This window comes from Eurytemora carolleeae, unplaced genomic scaffold, assembly GCF_000591075.1.
Source record: "Eurytemora carolleeae unplaced genomic scaffold, Eaff_2.0 scaffold16, whole genome shotgun sequence".
Taxonomy (NCBI): Eukaryota; Metazoa; Arthropoda; class Copepoda; order Calanoida; family Temoridae; genus Eurytemora; species Eurytemora carolleeae.
Window position 1 is genome coordinate 176,395 of NW_019396244.1, and position 20,891 is coordinate 197,285.

At 32.2% G+C, this 20,891-nt stretch overlaps 2 protein-coding genes across 2 annotated transcripts in view; one reads left to right on the forward strand and one right to left on the reverse strand.

Moving 5' to 3' along the window:
- Positions 1-20,891, forward strand: part of LOC111699226 (cAMP-specific 3',5'-cyclic phosphodiesterase) — a 132,616-nt gene that overhangs the window by 65,836 nt on the left and 45,889 nt on the right. The window lies entirely within an intron of this gene.
- Positions 12,732-20,017, reverse strand: LOC111699241 (thyroxine-binding globulin). The gene is made up of 6 exons (XM_023469852.1): positions 19,929-20,017; positions 19,632-19,706; positions 16,153-16,252; positions 15,127-15,185; positions 14,226-14,290; positions 12,732-12,910 (listed from the first exon to the last, which is right to left on the reverse strand). Exons 1-6 carry the CDS (start codon positions 20,000-20,002, stop codon positions 12,795-12,797), a joined length of 489 nt encoding a protein of 162 aa, XP_023325620.1. The 5' UTR covers positions 20,003-20,017; the 3' UTR covers positions 12,732-12,794.

The following is a 20,891-nucleotide window of genomic DNA, read 5'->3' on the forward strand; positions in this document are numbered from 1 at the left end:
CCTAAAATGCTTAGGTTTCAGCCTATACCCCCTTTCATTTTTCCGTTATGTCCCTTTAATTAACGATTTTCTCGTTCTCGTTCTCGTTCTCGTTCTTGTCTCGATAGTTTGATGCATTATTGCACATTGCAGAGTGTTAAAACATATGATTATTTGTTCTTTTAAAAACAATAAAGTTACAAAACTTTGTTACTAAAGTTTCAAACAGTTTTCCAGGGTGAGGGGGGGGGGTTGAAACAAGTTTATTTGGAGTTACATTGTACACATTGCGTTTGAAAAAAGTTTATATATTAATCAAATCTTTGGCCACCGCCCATGGCCCCGAAATTGTCTTCTAATGTGCCATATCTTTCTCAACATTTTTATTACCCCTTTGATAATTTACAGTACAAATTTTCCATCTATCTATCTCTAGATTATTCATTATACATACATGTACACACAAAGTTGGCAGAAATAGTCTCTACCCCCCCCCCCACTCTGATATCTGGTATAGAGCAATGCTGGGTTTAGACTGCCGAGAGCAGGATACAGACAGCAAGGTTGCGATTGATCAGAGAGCACTCCCTCTCTAGAACCTTGTCCACATCCGTTCTTAGAATCAAGAAGAGACGCAGCTTCTGGGAGAAATTAACTGTTCAGTAAGTTTTAAATTTCTCTTTCTAACTCTTTTATCAAAGGTGGGATTAATGGATATAGTATACTAGAATTTTAAGTCGTGGTCAAGTTTAATCCCTGAATGTATATCTTCGTTCAGGTTTATCTTTGTAATACATGGTTTATGATATATCCAGTATGTATTCTAGACTTTATCTGGGAGGAGGGGAGGGAGGGAGGGGGGTAGTACTCAGGATATGGAATGTTCTTATATAGGATATTAATGCTCTGCTCTCAGTTGAAAACAGGAGTAGAAGAATTACTAAGGTTTCACAGATTTGTTTTTCCAGGAGTATCAAGATTTTAGAGTCATAACAATCAATTTATTTTGTAGATTGTAGACTGCAGACTTCAATTAGTCTTGTAGTCTGTAAAATACTGTAGTTATTAGACTACTGTAGACCTTATACTTGTATAACTATTCAAGTTAAATTAAGGTTAGATAAGAATTTATTCCAAGATTATAACTTCAACTTTACATACAGTTTTGGAAAGATAGAAGGTTGCTTTGACTAAAAACATGAACTATTTAAAATTAAACAATTACACATCAAAAGGATGACAAAGATACTGAATTAAATGCTATTGGTTGATCGTAAACCTACGTTTGTTTCAAAACGTTGACAAAAAGCATAAATATGATTTATTCTGACAAATTTTTTCTGATTTATTTGAAGCAGAATGTTTTCCAGCATTGATTAGTGCAATCTCCATATCCCTGATCATATACACACCTCTTTTCACAATCAGTGAACTTAATCAGAGCTTCGGCATTCTTCTCATTCTCCTGGTTTTCCTGATTTTCCCGGTTCTCCCGGTTCTCCTGGTTCTCCTTCTCCTGGTTTTCCTGATTCTCCCGGTTCTCCTGGTTCTCCAGGTTCTCCAGGTTCTCCCATCCTCTAAAAATGAAAATAAATAAAAATTTTGTAAATCCGGGTTTGAAATTATTTATTATACTGCTTCTCTGCCTGAAGAGAAATCATTACAGGAATTAATGATTCTTTGTGCTACAATGGTATTCAGGGGAAGATTACCCCCCCCCCCCTCCTTTCTTCCTTCAACTGAAAATTCATTATCTAAATTTCTCTCCTGAATTGAAGTCTTTCTCTCAACGATCAGGTTTTTAGCACAGTTTAGATTTAAAGATAACCAAGGTGGAATAGATGATTTCGTACTGCAATACCTTAAACATTTAATCTGGACAGATGGTTGATGCTTTTCCTGGTTTTCGGTTTCCTGGTCCCCAGTTTCCTGGTTCCTGGCTAGGTTTCCTGGATCCTCCTCAGGTAGGCTACTATGAACCGCAAGGATGGCATCATCAGGAATATCCTGGAAGGTTGGTTGCTGTGTCTCCAGGATAGGTAGTTTATTGGTCGGGTTCACGATCTTACCTAGAGAACAAGCTTCCGGAATATGGATAAACAAGATCAAAATTATTTGCAATGTTCTTAATTCTTGCGACAAATTGTGTTATAGGGATCTGAAAACTTGAATTTGTGGCAATAACTCAGTTTCTTTTTATCGCTTGCCATGTCTTACAGATGAAGAAAAAAAATTATGCCACAAAGTAATTGAGTTTTTGCCACAAACTCAAATTTTCTAATCCTTATATACTTGCAAATATATATAATATTTCAAACTCAGATTTTTGAATCTAGAAAAATTCATAGTTTGAAATATGTAAGGTTTACGACAATGGGCTGCAAATTTCAGGGATTAGAAAATCAAAGTTCGTGGCAAAGACTCGATTCCTTTTGTTCTACAAAACATAAAGGAATCAGAAAACTTGAATTTCGGGCCAGAACTCTATTTCAGTCCATGTCTTACAGAAAAAGAAAAAATGAACATCTTCCCCTATTCCTATCCTTCTAAACAATTATTGGGGCGGATAAGGAAACAGAAAGAATACCTGTGAATAATGGTAGTCCACTGTCATCAACAATAGAGAATAGAAACGGAGAATCCAGATTGATCATTGTATTCGGTCCTACATCAGACCATACAGATATACAGATATACAGATATACAGATATACAGATATACAGATATACAGATATACAGATATACAGATATAAAGATATACAGATATACAGATATACAGATATACAGATATACAGATATACAGATATACAGATATACAGACCATACAGATATACAGATATACAGATATACAGATATATAGATATACAGATATACAGATATACAGATATACAGATATACAATGTTTCATGGACCAATTTATATGGACCAATCTTTAGTGAGGTCTATTCTCGACTGCAGAATATACATATATATATATCCTTTGCTTGTCTGTTTGTTTCTTTTTTTTTAATGTATCATGAAAAAACGATTGAAAGGCCTAGTAATGTATATGGTTGTATAATCATGTATATTGTATATTGTATATTGTATGTTCCTGAAACTGAAGTTCTAATATCAATTGAGATTGATGTAACACCGGCAGCTTCAGATCCCTCTTCATCAACCTATAATGTACATTGTACATTATGTAATTTATATATTTTTATAAATATTCGGTACAAAAATTGAGTCATGGCCACAAACTCAAATATTGTAATCCCGTTATCTTTGCAACATAATTGTGTACACCTTTCATATTTCAAACATAGTTTGATCTAACAGATTTCATAGTTTGAAATATCTAAGGCTTAAAACATGTTTTTGCTAAGATATAGGGATTAGAAAGTCATAGTTTGTGGCAAAAACTTAATTCCCTTGCATACAAGCTCAAAAGCTTAAATGTTATGAAGAAAACTTGTAGATTATTTCATATTTGTTGAGGTTTATATTTATCAATAGAAACTTATTGGCTAGATGTAAGATCCAAAGTTAATTAATTTTCTAAGAAAAAATGCAATATACAGAAAATATTTTTAATGTATTTCTTTCAATCTTTAACACTCCATCCTTGATACTGGATATAGGATATCCCTGCCTTGATACTGGATATAGGATATCCCTGCCTTGATACTGGATATAGGATATCTCTACCTTGATACTGGATATAGGATATCCTTACCTTTATACTGGATATAGGATATCACTACCTTGATACTAAATATAAGATATCCCTACCTTGACAGTGGATACAGGATATCCCTATTCCTTGATACTTATAGGTTATAGGTTATCCCTACCTGGATATTAGATATAGGATATCTCTACCTAGATACTGGATATAAGATATCCATATCTTAATTCTGGATAGAGGATGTAGGATATGCCTACCTTTATACTGGATATAGGATATACCTACCTTGATACTGGATATATGATGTATGATATCCCTACCTTGATACTGGATACATGATATCTCTAACTTAATACTGGATTCAGAATATTCCTTCCTTGATACTGAATATAGATATCCCTACCTTGATACTGGATAGAGGGTGTTGGATATCCCTACCTTGATACTGGATAAGGGATGTTGGATATACCTACCTTGATACTTGAAATAGGATGTTGGATATCCTTACCTTGATAGTGGATATAGGATGTAGGATATCCCTACCTTGATACTGGATAGAGGATGTTAGATATCCCTACCTCGATACTGGATTCAGAATATTCCTTCCTTGATACTGTATATAGAATATCCCTACCTTGATACTGAATACTGGATATAGAATATCACTACCTTGGTACTGGATACTGGATATAGAATATCACTACCTTGATACTGGATACTGGATATAGAATATCACTACCTTGATACTGGATACTGGATATAGAATATCACTACCTTGATACTGGATATAGGATATCTCTACCTTGATACTAGATGGAGGATATCCCTACCTTGATACTGGATATAGGATATCCCTACCTTGATACTGGGTAGAGAATGTTGGATATCCCTACCTTGATACTGGATACTGGATATAGAATATCCCTACCTTGATACTGGCTGCGTGTAGAATGTCTCCAACTTCTATCGGTTTATCAGATATTCCTGTTAGATTTGCTCGTTGCTGGTCGAAAATATCCGTGATGTTTAAAGATACTAACACAACCATGAGTTTTATTTTATATATTTAGTTAAGAAGAAATATTTAAGATATTAAAGGTCTGTTTCACACATATTGGGATTATAGAACATCTTAAATTGCGGCGTTGAATTAGTTTAATCTGGTAAGTGTGAGAGTTTAGTAGATATTTAACTTTTTCTTCTCCTTCTGCAGTTTGTCAGAATCTACAATTTTTCAACATGAAACTTTAATTAGTGAAGTTTGTTAGAGACAGGAACCGACGAATTTAACCCGAAAAAATGCAAAACTTTCCAAGAAAATGCTGATTTTCTAGTACAGACATAAATCTGTTAGTTTTCCTAGAGAATCCACTAGACTGTTCTTTGTACTCACATCAAACCTCGGCATTCGTAGGTTAACCTGGAGTCAAACCATTCAACACGATTTCGGGCCCACGAACCAGATTTGTCGAATAGTTAGAAATAGCTGAACCGCGTAGACAAAGTTGAATCAATTCTGTTATGTACTGGTTTAAGATGAAGAGATGTGGTTCAACTATGTCTCACTTTTCATAAAATCTGCTCTCAGGGGGTTAAACATTTTACACTTGTAATCAGAGTTATCAATTACTATACTATCCAGCTTGCCTTTTGAAAAAAAATTGAGCACTTAATAAAAAAAAATGCATCCTTATTCCAGATGGTTTAAATCTTTAATATTTTAACCTTTAACCATTTGATCATAGTTTAAAAAGCTACGTCATCAAGTTTCCAGAAAACTAGAGTTAGAAGCTAGAGTTTTCGGCCAGTTTTCAATTACTAAGTGATTTTTTTCACTTTTAACGCAACGCCCTTTTTCAAGGAAATGTAAAATTAAAATGTTTTTGAAGGTTTTAGCCTACACCAACTTCAAATATGAAATCAAACTTTTTAATCTACAAGGTTGGAGAACAAAAGCTTTAGATGTAAAAGATTGCATTTTGAAATTTTCTTTAAAACGTTTTCTTTGAAGAATAAGATAAATTGTTTATCATAACTTTATAACACAGAAAAACATGACAAAAATAAAAAAAAATAAAAAATATGCTAAAGTTGGTTTTAATCTTTGCTAAAGTTGAAACTAAGATCTGAACCTTTTGAGGTGGCGCCTCGCAATACTGGGGCTAAATCTTGACTTATTAAGTTTTTTAAAGATCTTTTTAGCTCAAAGGAAGTGAGTTTTTGCCACAAACTTAGTTTTATAATCCCTATATTTTTGCAACCAGGTGGTGTAAACCATTGATATTTCAAACTTAGATTACTTTATCTAACAGAACTACAGTGGGCTCTGGGTTGAAAAGATATAGGGATTGAAAAACGACTCAGATCCTTTGCCCAAACGCTTAAGGTTGGCTGCTGGTTTGAATTTGGTTTCCTTAATTTGGTTGGCTTTCTGTCTGATATCAGGCCTGGTAGGTTGGAACACTTGGTCGGCTATATATCAGGATTATCAATAATAAATTAGAGAATAATTGGACAGACGTATTTAAGAAATAGTTCGCATGAGGAAGTGACAAATAATGATTTTCTATTTTATTTCTCAAAAACATTATTTTAAGGAACTACGTTTTTGCCACAAGCTTAAATTTTCTAATCCCTATCTCTGTGCAACTTGATGGAGCAAACCTTTCATAATTCAAACTTAGTCTATTTGATCTAACAGAGTCTAAAACTAAAGAATGCGCGAATTTTAAGTTCGAGGTTAAAAGTTCTGTAAAATAATGAGTAGCTACTTAAATAATAAACTTTCTCAATTTTGAATTTGAATTTCCCGGGAAAAATTTCACCCAATCAGAGAAAAGGATTTATGGAGAATATTACGTAACCATCGCTAATCAGCTGTTTTAGTTAACTTTAAAATATTTACGTAACCGAAAACAAAACATATTTCCAGTTACAACCATATTTTGGGTTTACGTGCAAACATTAATTAATCTAAAACGTGAAATTTATTAAATCAATGTTTTTACTTTCAAATATATCGTAATTAATTAGTTGAATGCCGCTGAATGATGATAGACAAATAGGGATCGCGGGATTTCAAGATTTTAACCCTGTGTTTAAATTTTAACTCGTCGATTTCGGCGAGTTAAATATTTAACCACAGGTTTAAATATTTGACCTCACGGTTAAAGTTCGGGTTTAAATTAAGTCAGAAGTGGCATTTAACCATGAACTTAAAATTTAAGTCAAAACTTTTCGTTCTTTAAAGTTTTAGACTCAGAGGTGCAAAGATACAGAGATTAGCAAATTTAAGTTTGTGGCAAGAACTCAGTTCGTTTGTTTAAATCCCTCTAAACTCCCTGCGAGGAAAAATACTTAGTTTTGTGGATTCCTCATGCACATATTTCTTGTAAAAGATAACTACTAATGTAATGTACATATATATCATCTTGTATCTCAAATATACCACATACATACAGATAGTCAAGCTTCATTCTAAAAGAAGGTTTATTGTTCAGGAAAACATTCAGCTGAAGATTAATTTTTTTATGCTACAAAATGTTGAAAAGAAAATGAAACTTTGAAGGTTTTTTCTCCAAAATTACAACCATTAAATTAAATTATGAAATATTAAAAAGTTTTTATCCCATTAAAAAGTAAGGAAACGAAATCATAAATTAACCCGCGATGAGCATGCCTCTGTACACTTAAACTGTCTCTGTTCAAACTATGAAGAAGAAAAAAAATGGAGTTGCACCTCTTAAAGAGCTTCAAGAAATTCGAATTACATTTTTTTAAATTTAGTCATGGGTTGAATCAGTGTTAAACAAATATTCTAATTTGACAATAAAATGTCAATATTTCATGTACCGTACAGTGTACAAGGCACCCCCTGACTGTATGGTGTTTATACACTTCGCATGTTTTCAGAAATATATGTACTTTTGAAGGGATCATTCAGAATTAAAGAGATATTCTTCTCTTTTTAGCTGAAAATTTAATATTCTCAATGTCGGTGTAATTTTGTTTATCTGTGATCTAAAAAATCCTTATTAGAACTCAAATCTGTATAATTGTTTATCTATGATCTAGAAAATCTAGATTAGAAATCAAATCTATATAATTGTTTATCTATGATCTAGAAAATCTTGATTAGAAATCAAATCTGTATAATTGTTTATCTATGATCTAGAAAATCTAGAATAGAAATTAAATCTGTATATTTGTTTATCTATGATCTAGAAAATCTAGATTAGAAATCAAATCTGTATTTTTGTTTACCTGTGATCTAGAAAATCTAGTGTAGAAATCAAATCTATATATTTGTTGACCTATGATCTAGAAAATCTAGATTAAAAATCAAATCTGTATATTTGTTTACCTGTGAAAATCTAGAATAGAAATCAATATATTGGATATTTGGAAGGATTGTCGTGGTTTCCTTCATCACACAAAGAATTTCATTTGGTTTTTAGGATTCCTCTCTCCCGACTCCGGAGAACAAAAACTCTGCTTTTTATCCCAAGAATGATTTCAGCATATTCAGACCTGACAGATTGATAATTGTGTCGGAAAAAAATTAAATCTTTTCTGAAGTATCTCATTAGTTCAACTCGTTTATTAAAAAGTTTAACCTCCCTGATATTATATTTTACATGTCAAGATAATATTGATAATTAATTTCCTAATACATCAATATCCATATTCGGATCCGGTTTGTAAAGTATCATGGAGTATCCAGGTTGGGAGTAGTTTAGAATAACAACCTGCATCCGTCCCGGTTCCTCCACTACTCAGTCATCCCAAACTCAATATAACCCAAGTCATCTAACTAATGTTCATCTCATTCTTGATGTAAAATAATTCTATTGAAATAGAATGAAAAGAAAAGAAGAACTCTTGTTTGATGAAAATATAGTTATCTTTTCTTTTTATGAAATATTAAATTAACTTTTATCTTTGTAATGAATTATTTAAAAAACTAAACGCGAGCACGGAAGACGACATAAAATAGTTGTGGGAATTCCTTTTAGAAAATGAAAATAAATATTTACTATAAAAGACTATTCTGTTTGTGTTTAAGTTTAGAATTAAATATGATCAAGTTTGTTTGATAGCAAACAAATCTACAATGTTCACAAGTAAATCTGTTCATTTACGGTTTTTAAATTAAAAGGGGTGCGGCAGGGACAAATTACATTCTTAAATTGATAAATATGAATAACGGTTTAGCACTCCCTCTTATAAGATATAGATGGGTTAGATTGGGTTTGTTCCTATATCCAGGGTATCCTGGAGATCCATAAACTCCGTGACAACATATCTTTTCTTATCTCCGTCTTGGAAATTGTTTATTCAGCATCTAAACCTTGATTGACTTGAGCCTGGGGGATTTAGAACCTAAGCCAGGGGCATTTTATAATCTGAGCCAGGGGAATTTAGAACCTGAGCCAGGGGGATTTAGAACCTGAGCCAGGGGCATTTTATAATCTGAGCCAGGGGGATTTATAACCTGAGCCAGGGGGATTTTATAACCTGAGCCAGGGGGATTTTATAATCTAAGCCAGGGGGATTTTATAATCTGAGCCACAGGCCGGCTATGGAAGTTAGTTAAACTGAGTATCCTTTAGGATTCATTTAAAGGGACTGTAAAGGAAAAATGAAAGGGGGTATAGGCTGAAAGCTAATCACTTTAGCTCTTGATCGCGACCCATGAAAGTTTTATCTGATGCTCCTGTCTCGAGAAATTGATATAAAACTGTGTTAAAATTATACGAAAATTCATATACGTAAAATTTTAAAAACCTGAAACTTAAATCACGTGAACTGAACTATTACCAATGGCAGAGCAGTATACTGGTCACGTGTCTCCGCATGTATCACGTGACCACTTTACTGCACTGCCATTGGTGGAATTTCTGGTCAAGTAATACGTACGTATAAATAATATTATGAATTAAATCTATTAAAAATAGGAATAACAAATATAAAATTAGAATTGGAGTAAACCTAAGTTACAATTAGCTTTCTCTGGGATATCTTCGTTTTCAAATTTGCTGAATTTGATCTTTTTAAACCCACGACTTTTATACAAAATTGTATATATTAGTCGGTCGGGCTGAATTCGTTATTTCTAGATAAATATAGATAATGTTCGAAATTTTCATTAAAAATATATAAATAGTTATATTAATATTCAATTAAACCATTCACTTTTTGGTAGAGAGTTTCGACTTATATTTCAATATATTACATATCCTTCCCAATCTTTAGGTGTAGTGTTAAGATATATAAATTTATATAAACATATATGGTTGTGTAAGGATGTAAATACACAAATATAGGAACTGTCTGCTATAGATTAATACTAAGCATGTTATACAAAATATATAATAAACCTATTACCTACATTAATCCTTTAAGAGATTGGATCTGAGTTCTACTCAAATATCAGGTGTTTACTATTTATCAAAATGTACAAAAATATGATCATTGTATGTTGCTAACTCCTATACTTAACCATATATATTGGTTAATACACATTGAGAACTAAAAAAACCAGGCACACCAAAGAAAAATAAATGCTAAAGCTAAAATTGGTTTGATTTGTAGATCGTAAAGCTTTATGCACAAAGATTAATATGTGCAAAAAGCATATGTCAGCTTGTCCCATAGTGCCAGAGCTTTAAAAACTTTTGTGATTTATCTTAAACAAATTCTCTATTTTGATCAGAATATATCTTTATTAGTTTTTGAGTAAAAAGCTAAGATACAAATATTATTACTATTGTTAAACCGAAAACTCCATGATTTTGTATATATTACTGGAACCCTAGTAGGAACTTTTGGGCAGAATCTGACCTATTTGTCTCTGCGTATAAAGCTAAACAATATTCAATCAAACCAACTTTTGCGTTTGAATTTTTCTTCTCGGATGTATCGGATGTATCGGATGTATCAGATGTATCGGATGTATCAGATGTATCAGATGTATCGGATGTATCGGATGTATCGGATGTATCGGATGTATCGGACGTATCGGATGTATCGGATGTATCGGATGTATCAGATGTATCAGATATATCGAATGTATCGGATGTATCGGATTATCGGATGTATCGGATGTATCAGATGTATCGGATGTATCGGATGTATCAGATATATCGAATGTATCGGATGTATCGGATGTATCGGATGTATCAGATGTATCGGATGTATCGGATGTATCGGATTTATCAGATGTATCGGATGTATCAGATGTATCGGATGTATCGGATTTATCGGATGTATCAAATGTATCGGATGTATCGGATGTATCGGATGTATCGGATGTATCGGATGTATCAGATGTATCGGATGTATCGGATGTATCGGATGTATCGGATGTATCGGATGTATCGGATGTATCGGATGTATGTAAGATTAATTTCTTAATGTGAATTAACAGATAATTGGATCAAGTAATTATGAACAATAATCATATTTTTTACGATTTATAATTTAAAAACCCAAGATTTGTAATCTGATGGTGTAAACATTGGATACAATTAGACTATTTGATTTAAAAGAATCCATCGTTTGAAATATGAAAGGTTTACGACATCGGGGTGCAAAAATTTAGGGATAAGAAAATCAAAGTTTTGTTGCAAGAACTCGAATAAATTTTACAAAAATAATTTCTTATTTTCATGTTCTTAGAATTCTTCAATTTTCCTTGATCATTTTTCATTTTGATAAATTAATCGTCTATCCGTAAATTTTGTTTAAATATTTTATTCGGGTCCTGATGGGGAAGGGACGGGGGGGAAGGGGGGTTTATTCGGGTCCTGAAGGGGAAGGGAGGGGACGGGGGGGGGGGGTTTATGATATTGCTTTAGAATAAACAAGTTGCCTAGATAGAATTTATTCAGGGTTGTTAGTTCCTTCTCAAAGGGTTGAGCCCAAGTCCCGTAGAAATAAACAGCGTTCAGGAGTAACATCTAGTTTATCACAGATATTAAACAGTTCGAATGTATCCCTTTTTTTCTGTTCACTTATCCTTTTTTTGATGGTTTTATATCCAAATATCAATTCTTAGCATCGAGTTAATTTTGATACAGCCAGAAGATTTGTTTGTCTAAGTTGAAAATATACAGGATTACCTTTAAAGAATGAACCATTTAAAGCCTTATATTAAAGAGTTTTAGGTTTTCATTACATTCTCATTCTCATGTATTCGACAGTACTAAGCAAAAGTAAAGTAGGAAAAAACGCTATTTATAAATAGTAATTATTTGTTTTGGTCAATATCCCTGGGTATCCTGGTTTATAGACCCTTCTGAAAGCAGCTGGTCAATCAGTCCACCGGTTTTATTCCTTAAATACAAAATTTATACTAAAGACGGGATTTTAAATTGACTATAATGAAAATAATAAACAGCAATTGTTCAGTGTAATAAGACCTATTTCACTTTTCCTAGATAAGATAACATTGCTTAAATATCGTTTTCCTACTGTATATAAAATATTTACTCTACATTTTATTTAAAAAATAAACCATAAAACTGCAGCAAAGAAAAATATCAATTTCGCACACTTGTGCCTTGCGACAAACTTTAACAGTATTTTCTATATATATTTGGCAGCTTGTATTTTTCCATTTCATTAATTTCGAAACATGATTGGAACCTTTTTTTAACCTCACATGACCTTAAAGATTGTTTGATGGCCGCTAAAAATTTTAAAAAATTTCTCAAACATTTTTTTGGAAATCTACGAAATAAAGAAAAGCAAGAAAATTTTTATTTTGATTGTTGGAAAATGTATGAATTAAACTGCTAATTCTAGAACTAGATATTACAATTCAACTGGAGCTGTATTTTGTTTATGTACGTGACTAAACTGTTTAAAGTTTTGAAAGGTATCTGAAAATTTTCAAACTTTCGTTGAATACCAATTTACATTTTTCTTCCTTTAGAAATGCCATTTTGATATTACTTTGAACTTTTAAACGTCAATATTCTCTTTTTGCATCTATAATGTCTTATCCCCCCCCCCTCCATCCTCCTTCTGTTTTTTTACCCNAGATATTGAAGAGTTCTGCTACTTCTCCTCGGTACATGGAAACTAAAATAACTCTGTAAGATATTGAAGAGTTCTGCTACTTCTCCTCGGTACATGGAAACTAAAATAACTCTGTAAGATATTGAAGAGTTCTGCTACTTCTCCTCGGTACATGGAAACTAAAATAACTCTGTAAGATATTGAAGAGTTCTGCTACTTCTCCTCGGTACATGGAAACTAAAATAACTCTGTAAGATATTGAAGAGTTCTGCCACTTCTCCTCGGTACATGGAAACTAAAATAATTAACTCTGTAAGATATTTAAGAGTTCTCTTACTTCTCCTCTGTACATGCAAACTAAAATAACTCTGCAATATATTTATGTGTAAAGGGTTTTAACTTTTTGAAAAAATGCACAATGCATCTCCAACATTTTTCAAAACTAGGAACGCAACAAAGCAAAGGAATTAAGTCTAGGTCATAAATTTAGATTTTCTAATTCTTACATATTTACAACCCGAATTTGAAGACCTTTGAAATTTCAAACTATAATTTTTTCGTAGAAAAGGAAGGCCAATCCCGTTTATCTCCTGAAACTCATTTAGTTGATTTTACTAAGATTTCCAGTTCATTTTTAAACATTTTCAATTAGAAAATTTAACACCTCGTGTATTTCTTATTAAACAGTCGAATTTAAGGATGTTAAAAAATCCACGAGATTTTCAAGAAAATCAAAAAAAAACTCTCAGAATTAATAGTTTGAAATAACTAAGGTCTAAGACATTGGGTTGCAAAGATATAGGGATTAGAAAATAAGAATTTGTTACAAAAACTCGATTCCTTTAAAAACATAATTGATATATGCTTGTCTGCATATGTGACATATCTTGTTTTCGGGGGGCGACTGGTTTAAAGGGAAAAATAAAGGGAGTATCGCATGCCTATACCCTCTTTCTTTTTTCCTGAACACCCCCTTTAAGCCAGCAGACTTTTTCAATTTATGATATATATACTTAAATACTGAAAAGAAAGAAGAATAGACCTAAAAGGATAAAACTGACTTTCTATGAGTTATTGTTTCTGTTGTTGAATCCAAAACTTTAAATTTCCTGAACGTTCTATTGCCTCTCGAAAAACATGATTAAAAAGTGTGTTTAATGTAGAAGGTTGGTTGTCCATATTCATTATTTTTGTATTCATTTTTACCCTGTGTTCATCTTTGTAACCATTGGGTATCTGTCTAATTTGTGTATCCATTCTATTCAGTTTTACATTTAAAGGGAGTGTCTGGCTTGACATGGAAGTTGAGCTGAAAATACAGTGTTGAAGAGAATTTTTAAGGACTCATTTGGGACAAATGAGACGAATTTGCCGTGCATAATTGTTCAGCAAGAGCGCAAATTAAATCTTTAAACTCATCATAGATTGTTCATTTTGTAAGGATTACGAGAATCGTTTTTCAATTATTCAATAACGACGACGAAAAATGTAACAAAATTTAAATTTGAAAGTGCCATGTCTAATGTTATATCCATTTTAATCTGATGATTACCTACTGTATCCAAGAATTGTTGTTTGGGTGTAATATCTCCTGTCAGGAAAACCCCGTTTCCCATCCTACACATTGTCATATAGATTTTAGAAGAAACAGTACAGGATATGCCCTCGGCCGGGGACGCGGGTTCCAGGACGCGAGCCAAATTGAAAAGGAATTAGTCTTTTCACAAACTCAAATTTTCTAATCCCTATATCTTTAGAATCTGATGTTGTAAACCTGTGATATTTCAAACTTTGACTATTTGATCTTACAGAATTCATTGTTTGAAATATCCAAGGTCAAAAACATTAGGTTGCACAGATATAGAGATTAGAAAATCAGAGTTTGTGGCAAAGACTCAATTCCTTTGAGTTTATCTTTTCGTTCTCCAGATTTATGTGTCAAAGTTGCATACCGGACAAGAACATTTAAGGCAAAAATGAGTCACAAACTCTTATTTTGAAAACTAATATCTTTGCAATCTGATGCCGGTGACCTTTCATTTTTAAAACCATAAAAGTTTTACATTCGTCAGGTTGGGTTAGAGAAGTAAAATAATCAATAACGGAGTCTTTGCCACAAGCTCTGCTTTTCTAAACATTATATCTTTGGATTCCAATGTCGTAGACCTTAGATATTTCAAACTATGAATTCTGTTAGATAAAGTAATGCAAGTTTGAAATATCAAAGATTTACGACATTGGGTTCCAAAGATATAGGGGTTATAAATTCAGAGATTGTAGCAAAGACTCAATTCCTTAACAGAAAAAAAATGTTTTATCTCTAGCTTTCAAAGATCAGTTGCGGACAGGATTTCACAAAATATAATGGATTTAGTTAACTTAAAAGTTCTTCCATTGTTCCTTTTCATAATTGGTGAGAAGTCTCTTTAAAAGTTTGACATGTGCTTAGTTTCCTGAGAGTAATATTAGTTGCATTATTCTCGTACTCATCTACCAACCCTGATACATCTTCCTACACAAACTAAACTTCATAGTGGTTCAACTAGGGACAAAGAAGAGTGTATACAAGAGTGTAATGTTTCTAATAGGGTATACAAGAGTGGAATGGTTCTAATAGGGTATGCAAGAGTGGAATGGTTCTAATAGAACATACGAGAGTGAAATGGTTCTATTATAGTGTATACAAGAGTGGAATGGTTCTAATAGTGTATACAAGAGTGGAATGGTTCTAATAGGGTATAAAAGAGTGGAATGGTTCTAATAGGGTATACAAGAGTAGAATGGTTCTAATAGTGTATACAAGAGTGAAACGGTTCTAATAGGGCATTCAAGAGTGGAATGGTTCTAATAGGGTATAAAAGAGTAAAATGGTTCTAATAGGGTATGCAAGAGTGGAATGGTTCTAATAGGACATACGAGAGTGAAATGGTTCTATTATAGTGTATACAAGAGTGAAATGGTTCTAATAGGGTATACAAGAGTGGAATGGTTCTAATTTGGTATACAACAGTGGAATGGTTCTAATAGTGTATACAAGAGTGGAATGGTTCTAATTGGGTATACAAAAAGAGTGGAATGGTTCTAATAGGGTATGCAAGAGTGGAATGGTTCTAATAGGACATACGAGAGTGAAATGGTTCTATAAAAGTGTATACAAGAGTGGAATGGTTCTAATTGGGTATACAAGAGTGGAATGTTTCTAATAGTGTATACAAGAGTGGAATGTTTCTAATAGTGTATACAAGAGTGGAATGTTTCTAATAGTGTATACAAGAGTGGAATGTTTCTTATAGTGTATACAAGAGTGGAATGGTTCTAATAGGGTATACAAGAGTGGAATGTTTCTAATAGTGTATACAAGAGTGGAATGTTTCTTATAGTGTATACAAGAGTGGAATGGTTCTAATAGGGCATACAAGAGTGAAATGTTCAAACTGGAATCCACTAATGAAGAAGAAAGGGAGAGGNTGATTGTTTTCCTGAATAGATGTTGGGTCCGGGAAGCGAAGAGCAGTTTTCAATTGTTCTCTTGTTCTTCCACCAGTCCCTTCGTATAGCATAGACAGTGCTATACCAATACTAAACAAAACAATATCAGGGCAAATCATACTCCACGGTTTCAGATTGAAACAGATTTATAAATATATAATATATGTTAAAAATATAAATTAAGCCTTTGCCACAAACAAATTTTCTAATCCCTATATCTTTACAACCTAATGGTGTTAAACTTTAATATTTCAAATGTTGATTATTTGAACTAAAAGAGTTCATAGTTTGAAATATCTAAGGTCTACGACATTGGGTTACAAAGATATAGGGATTAGAAAATCAGATATAGTAGAAAAGACTTACATCTTGTTTTGTTAATGTTTTTTTTAAAGATTCCATTAGGACCGAATGGGTTTAACTTCTATTTTTTGGGGTAAAATAAATAACCTCTAAAGGTAAGTTAAAAACCCAGCATTTTCGGTTCATTTCAGATTTAAAATCGGCCATTATACATTTGAATTTCCGAGCCGGGTCAACCTTTTCGGTCCAAGTTTGTACCGTATCCCACGGACATTGGGTAAATTAAGCAGACACTCAATAGGACTAGCCGGTGCAACAAGGTTGACGCGGCCAGACTTTAGGTTGAATTTAATTTTACTGAAGGGTCAGAGGTGCGTGATACTCAAGCTTACTTTTTAATTTCTTAGAATACAATACATACATTGTATATATTGAAAGAATAATGTGTAGAACTGTGTATAAAATATGATTTTACAAATCTCACAAAAATGCCAAACTCGACATTTGTAATTTACAAATAATATTAAATTAAACATTTTCTTAAGAAAATTCCACTTTTTTCAGACAATAATTTGAAGCAATTTTGAAGTACATTGTATATTGCTTTAACCCCCCCCCCCCCAGAAAAAAAGGGTACAATGTTCATTGCACATATACAACATTACAATACATTCGTTAAGATGTATAAAAGTTAGAAAACAAACTTCTGAGTGGCTTCCTTACGTAACTATACAGGCTTTTCACAAAAAAGGAAACTGGCTCAAGTGCAGGGTGTTGCCCGTGGAATTTTAACATTTTTCAGCCTTTGTTACGCCTGGGGTAACCATGGGTTCCCTAAAAAAATTCAGCCAATTTGGTCCAGCCTTTTGGCCAGCTATTGCTAACATATGTACATCCTAATATATACGTTTACATGAACGAAGAGCTTTATTTTATAGAAAAATCAATCATCCTTGATCAGTGGTTTAATAGATACAAATGGATCATAGAGTAATAAAACGAATAGGTAAAGCTTAGCTCAGATGTACACAACCGACCTCCCTATTAATTAGTTAATAGAGTGGTCGGTTGTATACATCACGATATGTTAACGTATCTAACACTGTACACTTGTATATAGAGTGATCGTATTTCTAAGCGGGATTTGATGGAATTGACCGATTTTTAGATTTTCTTTCTTTATTTAAATCCATATTAAATGTCTATCTAATTATCAATACTAATATTTAAATATCTACATAAAACCACCCATTAGAAATACGATCACTCTATATACAAGTGTACAGTGATAGGTACGTAAACATATCGGATGTATACAACCGACCGCTCCATTAACTAATTAATAGGGAGGTCGGTTGTGTACATCTGAGCTAAGCTTCACCTCTTCGTTTTATTACTCTATGAAATGGATGGTCATTTGAATTGTACAGTTCCCTTTGCTCAATCTGTTATTTTATATTTCTATGTAATCTGAGATAACAAAGGGTTTAAACGATTTATCCAGATTGGTTCTTAATTCTCTTGTTTTCCTCAGATGAATGAAATATTTTGAAAAACAGTTTTTTGACGCTTGCGTTTTGTTCAAAACACTTACATACAAACAACGATTTTGTTCCATAAGAAAATATAAAAAATATAAATATCTTCTTATTTTAAAATATTCTATTACAATACTACGCTTAGCAAAGAAAATATGTCTTTGCCAAAAACTCAAACTTTCTCATCCCTTTATCTTTACAGCCTGATTGTGTAAACCTTTGATATATCAAATCTAGCGTATTTGATCTAACAGAATTTATATATCTAAAGTCTATGATATTTTTTTGGAAAGATTTAGTCTTACAGTTTACATTATAACGAATATTCATTAAAAGTTTTCAATTCAGAAACTTGTAACATAAATATTTATATATAATTACTCTAATTTATAAATCTTTTTTTTTAGTTACAACCTTGTTATTTGCTATTCGCCCAAAAAATATCAAAACTTTGAATTGGGCAATATGTTTATGTTTTACAGGAACAATTTGTTTTTAAAGCAGGACAAAAGAAAGATTTCATTTTTAGGAACGCAGAAAAGAAAAATATTTTTATATGTTAAACATTTTTTTGGATTTTGTGAATAAAAAACTTAAACGTTTTTTACAATTTAGACAAAAAACGGTTTTTATGTAACCATATGTCCTTGACATTTATAAATCCAGTTTAAAAAAGAACTTACTTTGAACTTTTTACGAATAACAATTTTAATCTCTATAAGAAATTGGGTCAAGATAAAATCAAAATCACCCCCCCCCCCCTCATATCCTAAGTTCCTTCTTTTTTTTCTCTCTCAATCTAATATAATCTAATAACATATAATCTAACATCTAATCCATTTATATAAAAACAGACTCGAAATATATAAGTTTTGTGTATATTACAATGTGTTTACTCTATCTATACAATATCGGATACATTTATAAAAGTCTTATTCTATATAAATGGGTGATCGGATAAAACGTGGACAAGCGCTAGTTTATTTACTGTCTAACTGCCTGATCCCATGCATTCATGAAACCGGGTTTCCGATACTGCCTTTCGGGTTCTGCGAGAATTAAGTTATTAAGATTGGTCCTTGCAGCTTAAACATTTGTTTTCTTTAACCGACCAATCAGAACATTTGTATTCTTTAAGCGACCAATCAGAACATTTGTTTTCTTTAACTGACCAATCAGAACATTTGTTTTCTTTAAACAACCAATCAGAACATTTTTTTTCTTTAACCGACCAATGAGAACATTTGTTTTCTTTAACCGTCCAATCAGAAACGAGAAGTATTATTTCCAGCTAAAGAGGGAAATTCTCACGAGAGTGATCGTTTGGTCAAACTGTCTGCGATCAATTTTGATAGGTATACATGGTTACCCACAAAGACGACCCAAAACCCTTTAAATATGATGGTTTTTGCCTTCCATACAGTATTTCATAATTTCAATGGTTTACTAAATGATTATAGCACAGAAATAAACCAGATTTGTCCTGCAAGGAACCCTAAATGTAAGAAAAGGGACTAAACAAATTCCGTACAGTCGTCTCTGAAGTCTCAATCTGTATCCAAATATATTATAAGTTTTTTTTTCTGTAAAAATACACAGCCATCGTCGTTTTAAAGTTGTTTATTTACCTTAGCGGAGAAATCACAACATTGGAGTCTTTATTTTTCTCCACCAGAGATGAGAATATGTTGGTATTCACATTTCTACCCAGCAAATTAAAAATTTTAGACTTTTATTTTGTAATTTTTATGATCTTCTTAAGAAATATTTGTGAAAATATTCAAAACAAATTCAAAGGAATTTCTGCTTTAGTTCAATTTAAATTTAATTATACATTAAAAATCTGTTGACGAATTTAATTTAACAAAAATGTTGTAAGAAAATAATTTTTCCCTCAGATTTTTCATTTAAATTTTATCATTTTCCTGACAATTCTGCCGAACTGTTGTCCCTCAGTATACACAGAGAAGAAACATACAAATAATAAAACAAGTTTCATTTCTGAAAAACACAATCTAGAAAAATAAATTCAAATATAATAAAATAACAAAATAAACACAAAATTCAACCTACATTCAAATTTATATCAATGCTTGTCTTGGTGTCTGTTTGTTTGTTTGTGTGTGTCCAATAAAAGTAACAACGGCTGAACCGATCGGGCCCAAGGTTTATAGATGATAAAAATTTCGATTTCAAAGTTCGATTTTTATTAAACTTTGAAAATCCACGAAATTTTCTTTACATAATCCGCGAACTTTTTGTTTTTGTTTTTAAATGTATACACATAGAAAATGTTCATAATTGAAAAAGAAGAAGGGGGCGAAGCGCCCTGTAATCCTGTAAGTAAACAACACATACCGCCTAGAATTGAAATTTTGGCTTAGAAATGAGAATACAACCTAGAAATGAAAATACAACCTAGAAATGAAATCCAGCATAGAAATGAAAATATAGCTGAGAGATGAAATTAATACTTTGAAATGAAAATACTACGCAACGATGAAAATACAACGTAGAAATGAAAATCCTACAGGTAGAAATGAAAAAACAATGCTACCTAGAAATGAAAATACTACCTAGAAATGAAAATACTACCTAGAAATGAAAATACTACCTAGAAATGAAAACACAACCTAGAAATGAAAATAGTACCTAGAAATGAAAATAGTACATAGAAATGAAAATACTACCTAAAAATGAAAACACAACCTAGAAATGAAAATAGTACCTAGAAATGAAAATAGTACTAGAAATGAAAATAGTACCTAGAAATGAAAATAGTACATAGAAATGAAAATACTACCTAAAAATGAAAACACAACCTAGAAATGAAAATAGTACCTAGAAATGAAAATAGTACCTAGAAATGAAAATACTACCTAGAAATG

What these genes read in the sequence shown, in the direction of transcription:
- LOC111699241 (XM_023469852.1), bottom strand. Translation starts at nt 20,002, where the DNA reads ATGAAACTTGTTTTATTATTTGTATGTTTCTTCTCTGTGTATACTGAG. An exon ending in GCAACTAATATTACTCTCAG is followed by an intron (nt 14,291 to 15,126) that starts GAAACTAAGCAC and finishes GACAATGTGTAG; the next exon opens with GATGGGAAACGGGGTTTTCC. An exon ending in ACAATTCTTGGATACAGTAG is followed by an intron (nt 12,911 to 14,225) that starts GTAATCATCAGA and finishes GAGTTATTTTAG; the next exon opens with TTTCCATGTACCGAGGAGAA.